Below are 8616 nucleotides of genomic sequence, written 5' to 3'. Positions count from 1 at the left end.
GAGCTGAGGTTTGGTCTTTGGAAATGCTTGCAGTGGTTGAGTGGTTTTGTCCTCTTCAGCACTGTGAGGTGTGGAACGCCCTGCCCTGTGGTTGCTGTAAGCAGAGGGTGGTGCTGGCGTACGGCAGTGCTGGACATGGTGCCTACACTGCTCTGGGTGCTCTTTTACCCTTACAATACTTCTGATACTGTGTAGACTTTCCCCATTGAAGGCCAGCGAGCAGCTCTCTTTTGGAGCAAGCCGAAGGTCAACAGGTTGCAAAAAAACCCAATCTCTCTCTCTTGCAGGATCCAAAAATGTATGTACAGACCGTGTTGGATGTCCATAAGAAATACAATGCTTTAGTCATGTCCGCGTTCAACAACGATGCTGGCTTTGTGGCTGCCCTAGACAAAGTGAGTTCACGGAGTGCTGGGGGGGGGACGTTTCTCTTTCTGTTCAGTGTTTTGTCTCACGAAATTTCACTGTTGTCTTGTGATTTATAGGCTTGTGGTCGATTTATAAATAATAATGCAGTGACAAAAATGGCTCAGTCATCCAGTAAATCCCCAGAGCTCCTGGCACGATACTGTGACTCTTTACTAAAGAAAAGGTACGTCTTCAAAGACAAACTATTATTTCCGGTTGGCTTTTGTTTTGAAAGGTTGCAGCACATGAAGTTTTCTGTTGTGTCTTTAGAAGCAGAATTTAACTTTTCAAGAAAAGTTAACTGTACCAAATTCTGAATTAAAAGATTTCCATAGGTCCGTTCCTAAAGATTATATGAAGTTTAACTTTTCTTTCTTAAATCAGAATGGGGAAATACTAAAAGATCAAAGACCTTCCTTATGGGAAAGCAAGTTCTAGTTTTCAATCGAACAGAAAGGGTTTTTAGTTTTGTTACCCCCAAATTTTGAGTTGTGTTATATGTTGTAAAGAGACACACTTCCCCTTTTTCCATCAAAGCTCTTTCTTTCGTCCTGTTGTTTTGTCCACCTCTTCTTCTGTCTGGGCAGAAGTTGGGGACAAAACCCGCTCTCTAACCTCTCTGGCCCATAATTTAACGGAGGTGTCTGGCTCCAGATGATTCGGCAGCTCATACGCCGAGTTGGTATCAGTTCAGTTCCTACTGGATTGGTGTCAGTTTTGTTGCTGGCAACTTTTCTAGCTGGTTTGGGGGAGGAAAAACGCCACCACCAAACAGCCCGAAACCAGAAGATTTGCTCGCTTTTCCCCTCCCCATCCCTTCCTTCAGCAATGGATTTGTTTTCCCCTTTGTCACTAGTAGCTTTCTGCAGGGCAGGTTTGGGCTGTGCCTGGTGGATACCCGTGGTACAGAGGAATCATAGAATCACAGAATGGTTAGGGTTGGAAGGGACCTTAAAGATCATCTAGTTCCAACCCCCCTGCCACGGGCAGGGACACCTTGCACTAGACCAGGTTGCTCCAAGCCTCGTCCAGCCTGGCCTGGAAGACATCCAGGGATGGGGCATCCACAGCTTCTCTGGGCAACCTGTTCCAGTGCCTCACCACCCTCTCTGTGAAGAATTTCTTCCTGATATCTAATCTAACCCTCCCCCCTTTCAATTTGTACCCATCACCCCTTGCCCTGTCACTACAGGCTCTTGTAAAAAGTCCACTCCCAGTACCCCTGTAGGCCCCCTTCAGATACTGGAAAGCTGCAATGAGGTCTCCTCGGAGCCTCCTCTTCTCCAGGCTGAACAAGCCCAGTTCTCGCAGCCTTTCGTCATAGGAGAGGTGCTCCAGGAAAACAGTGTGGTGCCACCTGAGCGCTCGCTCAGTCAAGAACCAGCTCTAAGCCATTTTCTTTTCGCTGTATACCTAAGACAAGGAGTGAAGATGGCATTTAGCAACAGAAAAAAAAGCAGGGAGAGATCTGCGCTTAATCCCCTAAGTCCTGAGAAGTGTCAGACTGTCAGGAAGTTCTGAGCAGTTCATGGCCCAGGACTTCAAACTAGTGGTTAAAAATCACACACGTGGGAACTGCTCACACGTGGAGCAGTGAAGTGCTCGTTTCATCGCACGCTTTCCTTTCTGAGGAGTCTCTGATCCCCAGACTACTCAATCTGTGTTCCTTTATTTATAAAACTTCCTTATACATCCGTAAGTTGTTTTAACTCAGCAGTCTGGGCGCTCGTTAAAAACGCACTTCTTTAATTGCAGCTCAAAGAATCCAGAAGAAGCAGAATTGGAAGATACACTCAACCAAGTGGTAAGATGTCTGTGAGCACTGTTCTGTGTACGCTTTGACAAGTCAGTAATTGATCCTCACACAGCTCAGAGGAGAGAACCTTTTGTTCTGTGTGTTTGATTTCATGACTTCGTATTTCAGCTTCTCAGGAATGATCGTCACTATTAACAAAAAAAACCCACACAAAACAACCCGGAAAAAAACGCCATTAAACTTTTTAAGTGCAAATTGGGGTAGCTACTGCCACAGCTTTTTCAAGACACCTAAGGGGGTGGTTTTCCCTTTACAAATTACCTTGGCTTTTCCAGATGGTTGTCTTCAAGTACATCGAGGACAAAGATGTCTTTCAAAAATTCTATGCGAAAATGCTGGCGAAGAGACTTGTACACCAGAACAGTGCTAGTGATGATGCCGAGGCAAGCATGATCTCTAAACTGAAAGTGAGTATTCCTTTAGGAGTTTCTGCAGGCTGCCTTGGAAAACGTTGATGTGTGTCCTTTCATTTCTTTATTTTATGTGCAAGGGAAAAATACCCAACTTAAGGTGTTTTCCCTTTGCGTTTTTTGTTAACCACCTGGGAGCTTGTAGTGCCTGTCTGTCCGATGGAGTTAAGGTGGGGTTAAGCTTAATTATTCTTACCCGAATTAATGACACAGATAAAATTATCCAAGGGAACGACTTCTGAGAAGTGACTTCATTTCATTAAGGCTTGTTCATTCAGGGTCAAGCCAACTACAGTCCTAACACTCTTTTAGTCTGTTCCACTGTGTGTCTTGTTTCATTTTCAAGCAAAACTTAAAGAGCCTGGCTGGCTGGGATGAGTACTTTGAGTAAGGGAAACGCTGAACTTTGTACATCATCTTTTTGTTAAAGAAAACGGGCTCCGATACGTCGTCATTCTCGTTCTCCAATGTCAAACGTGTCTCGCTGATGTATCTGCTTTTAAAATGCAGCAAGCGTGTGGGTTCGAGTACACCTCCAAGCTGCAGCGGATGTTCCAAGACATTGGGGTGAGCAAGGACTTGAATGAGCAGTTTAAAAAGCACCTGACCAACTCGGAACCCTTAGATTGTAAGTCATACATTTACCTGAGTCCCTGTTGGGTAGTTTAGCATCTTCTTACATCCACAGAGCTAGCTACATGAGGGGAACATTGGGTTTAGGCATCATGCCCTGAGAAGTTTTAGTCTTACTTTGGCCAAGATTGCTGGGATTTTTTTAACTAGCCTTTTAGGCCTGTACTCTCTTTTCTAATAGCACTTTAGATCTTGCTATGAGTGGCCTTGATTTTGCAGCTCGTGTTTAGGTCATTAAATTCAGTCAAATCCCATCCTTTTTTTTTTTATTGGAAAGTTGTTTTTCTTTAAACAGTTTTGATTTTGAGCACAACGTGGCTTCAGTGGGTACCTGTGTAAAAGCATTAAGGAAAACGGGGTGATGTGGTTTAGGTGGTTAGTTGGCCCTGTCCCTCCGAAGTGGGGTTTTCATTGGAACATCCTTTTGAAGGACTGAAGATGATCTGTTGGACTGCGTCTCGAGCTGTGTGTTGTCAGGCTTCAGTTTTACTTCGCTTCTCTGTTGTTGTTCCTGGTGTGCCCACAGTGCCTTACAGGTGTGAACGTGAAAGGTGTATTCTGGCAGTCCTGCACTGTGGGTTGGTGGGTTTTAGTTAAATACGTAAATAAAGATGAGCCCTTACAGTTTTTACACTGCCCCCCTTGTTGTGGGGATAGAAGCAGGGTCATCACTTGTACAGAAGAGAGAAAATTGGGTCACTGTCAGAGACATTTTACTCAAAATCTTTCGGTTTATGGTCTGAAAAAAAGAATACGTATTGTTTAATGATATTTTTTTTTTCCTTACCCTGTTAGTCTGAGCCAGGCAGAACCATTTCTTGTTTGTGTTTACAACTGGGATGGTGTGTTTGAGGTGGGGGTGGGCGCAAGGGGGATAACAGCCTCCTGACATACCTTCACCTCTCTTGCAGTGGATTTCAGCATCCAAGTGCTGAGTTCCGGCTCGTGGCCGTTCCAGCAGTCCTGCACATTCGCTCTGCCGTCTGAGGTGAGTGAGCATCCAGGCGTGGAATGGTCCGTGAGAGGGATCTGTTTTGCAAGGCTGGTGTCGTCTCCTGGTTTGGTGTGTGTCAGGGAGTTCTGGAATTGTCTCTGGTGGTTGCAAATACCCTCCAGCCAAATAGACTCATAGAATCATGGAATGGTTTGGGTGGGAAGGGACCTTAAAGATCATCCAGTTGCAACCCACCTGCCATGGGCAGGTGGTTGCAAATACCCTCCAGCCAAATAGACTCATAGAATCATGGAATGGTTTGGGTGGGAAGGGACCTTAAAGATCATCCAGTTCCAACCCCCCTGCCATGGGCAGGGACACCTTCCACTAGACCAGGTTGCTCCAAGCCTCATCCAGCCTGGCCTTGGACACTTCCAGGGATGGGGCATCCACAGCTTCTCTGGGCAACATGTCCCAGTGCCTACTCACCCTCTCCTTGAAGAATTTCTTCCTGATGTCCAACCTAAACCTCCCCACTTTCAATTTGTACCCGTTACCCCTTGTCCTGTCACTACAGGCCCTTGGGAAAAGTCCCCCCCAGCTTCCTTGTAGCCCCAATAGGCAACAAGATAACAGGGTAAAGTGGGAGGAGTGTGAGAGATGTGACTCTCACCTGGTTTGGGGAGATAGAAGTCTCCTGTCTAGCCTTGTCTAATGTATCAGAAACGGAGGAATGGAACTTAAATGCTTGTTTAGGCTTGTATTGTTAATGAGCTTTTAACGGGGAGACTCATAACGAGGAGAGACTCATAACGAGGGGAGACTTCCATCCAGTCTGAGGAATCAGAGTACTCTGGATTCCTGTCTTATTCAGACAACAGTCAAGGGTGATGAGATCTGATTCTCCTTTATTAGTTCCAGAGCACATTCCAGTGATGGCCAATAATACTTTTTGTTTGGTTGTTGTTGTTTTTATACAGCTAGAACGGAGCTACCAGAGATTTACTGCCTTTTATGCCAGCCGGCACAGCGGGAGAAAACTAACGTGGTTGTATCAGCTCTCCAAAGGGGAGCTGGTGACCAACTGTTTCAAGAACAGGTACACCTTGCAGGTAAGGGTGATGAAACGCCACCGGAAACACGGGGCGGCGGGTGCCTCCGGAGCGCTGGGCGCAGCCCATCCGTTCACAGCTGGGCCTTAGTGCCCCGCTGCTCTCGCGCTACCGGGATGAGCTGCGTGGCCTCTTCGCTTCTCGTGGGGAGATAACTCGCCTTTACTTCAGAGGATGAGTGTGCAGCTGAATGTGTTTGAAAAGAAGGGTGTTCCTTCACTGGGGGGTGTACGCGCGTAGATTTGTATGTATACACCAGGTCTGGCTCCCGTCTGGGACGCTGGCGCTGGGAGGGCTGTGAGGATGCGTTCAGTGGTCTGTGTAGGTTTTAATAAAGATTTAAGTGAGTAAGAGCCACGGAGCGACAGGAACAACAGTTGCATTGGCGAGTGGGAAAGATAAAGCTTTGACACCAGAAGAGGGGAGGTGATGAAGTGTCTGCCACTGGTTAAATGATCCGAGTCTGGGGGTTTATGTCGAGTAATGATCAGCACTAGTTGGCAACTCTGTTCTCCAAATATTCCCACGTACGTGTTTAACCGGTGAACCTCAGGCTGTTCGGATTCCGGAAGTATGTTGGTTCATCCTGCTTGTCCCCCCTCTCCCCCTCATTCTCTGTTTGGCTCCGTTAGGCCTCCACGTTCCAGATGGCGATTTTACTGCAGTACAACACGGAAGATGCCTACACTGTGCAGCAGCTGACAGACAGCACCCAAATAAAAATGGTAGTGACCCTCCACCTTTTACCACGCTTGTTCGCGAGTCTTTTGGGCTTCGGGGCTCTTCCCGCTGTCGTAAGGAGTTGGGACTAGATGTGCTTGAAGCCAGAGTGGGTTTCTGTCCCAAAGGAGGCAGATGTGCTCCATTCCTGGCCAATTTACCATCCTGTAATCCTGCCTGGCTTTCTGACAGACCGTGGCATGCGTACACTCCTGCTTGTGTCCGGCTTCCTCACGAGCTCCGCTTCCAAGTTTTCAGTATTTCACTCCAGCCTTTTTATTACCAAAAGACGACATTCTAGGAAAAGCAGCATTTTCCCTAAATGACTAATCTGTGTATCCGTTCTCCGGGTTGCCATTTATTACAGATGCTTGTTTGCCAATATCTCTATGTATTTATTTAGGTAAAATACAGATTTGGCTCAAATTATGGCTGTACCAGGACGAAACTCTTTATGTAGCTGTGGTGGTTTAACCTGGTGGGCAGCTGAACATCACACAGCTGCTCGCTTGCTGCCCCACCCGGTGAGGTGGGGGAGAGAATGAAACTTTTTCAAAGGAGTTTGATGCTCTCTGCTCTACGCTTGGTTTCTGTGGACTACCTTTTTACTGCTTCTGTTTGTTTTCAGTCACTGTGCAGTGTCCTGCGCTCACTGAACCTGTGTATTCTTTCTTGTGGAGTGTTTTAAGTTAGAGAAAGGTGCTACCTGTGCTGACGATACTTTCTGTCATCTTCTAGGATATCTTGGCACAAGTTCTACAGATACTCCTGAAATCAAAATTGCTTGTAAGTGCTCCTGCTCTTTTCATGACTTCAGCAAAAATGCGTTAATGAATATTTCTTGATTTTTTTTTTGTTGTTACTTATTTCTTGCAGGTGTTGGAAGATGAAAACGCCAACGTTGATGAGGTGGAGTTAAAACCGGATACCTTAATAAAACTCTATCTGGGCTATAAAAAGTAAGGACAAACTTCAGCATCGCTTGTGGGTAGCATCCTCCTTCCTTCTCTGCTTTCAAAATCTGGGTAAAACCCAGTACACCTGGGGTGAAAGCCGTGGGTATAGGTGCCGATTCAAACACAGCTCCGGGGTGCCAGCTTTGACGAAGAGGGTTGGCTGGTAGGGCCGCAGGGGAAGGTTTCAGCTCTTTGACTTGGCCATGAAGCCTGTCAAGGCCTGAATGCATTTTCCTATCTCCTTTGCATTCCTTGATTCTTGTCCAATTCACGTGTAATTGAGTTCTGGCAGGATGCGTGGCTTCGCACGCGTCCAAATACAGCGCGTTTTGCACGGTTACAGTGGCCCACAGAGGTCAAGCTCTTCAGTGTTCGTGCACCAGGGAGAACATGAGAAGGTTATCAGGCGCGTTGTGGAGCTTCGGGGTGTGCGTGGCGTTCGAGGCTGAATAAACCGGGCTTTCAGCAGCTCTTCTTTAGCCGGTGCAGCTCCCAACGTTCGTATCTCCAGCTGGTGACTGTCACGCGTACCACAGCACAGGGCTAAACGCACACAAATTCAGTCCTTCCCCAAGATCTCAAACACTTCCAAACCTTTCCTTCTGCCTCTGCTCTCTTCCCTGCTCGGCTGACATGTGAAGGTTTGAGGCCAGCTACCCTGAGCTGTGGTGCCGCACCGTGTGGCTCAGCCTTGCCTGGTTAACGAGGTGCGAGACCGTGAGATAACCGCCAGGTCCCCTCTCCGCCGCAGCGTTCCTGAGCGCTGCCCCGCGCTCCCGGCACAGCTGTGGGCTCTGGGGAGTGGGTCACGTAGGGCCAGAACTGAGCTTTACAAAACACATGGATTTCTCCGCCTTACGGTCAGAATCCAGTCTCTAAACCGGACCAGTGATTGTGTTTCTGCTGACTTCCCCTTGGCCCATTCGCTGACTGGAGTTTCTTCCTGAGCACAGGAATCTCCGGTACAGCGTCGTCAGTTGTGCTGATTCGGCCCAGCGGCTCGCTGGATTGGTTCAGTAAGTCGTGAAGTAGGGCTGGTTTTGGTAACTTCTGTCTGTCTTTACAGCAAAAAGCTAAGGGTGAACATCAACGTGCCGATGAAGACCGAGCAGAAGCAGGAGCAAGAAACCACACACAAAAATATAGAGGAAGATAGGAAACTGCTGATCCAGGTGACTTGTAGGGCAGGATCGCTGCTGCGCTGTCAGCTTCGTAACCCTCGAACGACGCTTGCTGGGGGCTGTGCTGAATTGCCATTAAGGCACCGCGTCTCTGCCGCGCGCTGCCGAGCTAAAACCGAGTTTACAGTACTCCTAAAGGCGACGTGAGCCTGAACGTGGAAAGGCACGATAGGTCACGGTTCTTCGCAAGATGCTGATGTGTGTTTGGGTCCCGCGGATGCGCGCGCTCCCCAGATCTCCATCCTGGGTGAAAACGGGTGGTACCTGGGTAGCGTGACTTCAGCGGTGGGTTTCTGTCGGCTCACTTGGCATCCAGCTGAGAAGCGACAGGGCTGGGGAAGGAGAGACAGATTACAACAGGAACGCGTCCTTGGGAGTAGTTTCGTGTTGGGACTGGTGTGTGTCAGCGGGGTAGTTCTTGAAATCCGCCTCGAAACGGCTTCTGC

The 8616-nt window shown here is 47.9% G+C and overlaps 1 protein-coding gene across 1 annotated transcript; it reads left to right on the top strand.

Moving 5' to 3' along the window:
- Positions 1-287: 287 nt before the first annotated feature.
- LOC104514997 (cullin-1-like) lies at positions 288-8161 on the top strand (the record flags this gene model as incomplete). The annotated part of the gene is made up of 11 exons (XM_010158825.1): positions 288-395; positions 486-592; positions 2164-2212; positions 2500-2631; positions 3145-3262; positions 4179-4255; positions 5182-5313; positions 5946-6038; positions 6772-6819; positions 6910-6992; positions 8056-8161. Coding segments are annotated over 11 exons (1053 nt in total), but the record flags the coding sequence as incomplete, so codon positions are not given.
- Between the last annotated feature and the right edge of the window lie 455 nt (positions 8162-8616).

The sequence above is a fragment of the Eurypyga helias genome, unplaced genomic scaffold, assembly GCF_000690775.1.
Source record: "Eurypyga helias isolate BGI_N326 unplaced genomic scaffold, ASM69077v1 scaffold33550, whole genome shotgun sequence".
NCBI classification, from domain to species: domain Eukaryota; kingdom Metazoa; phylum Chordata; class Aves; order Eurypygiformes; family Eurypygidae; genus Eurypyga; species Eurypyga helias.
This window is presented reverse-complemented; position numbering and strand designations above follow the sequence as displayed.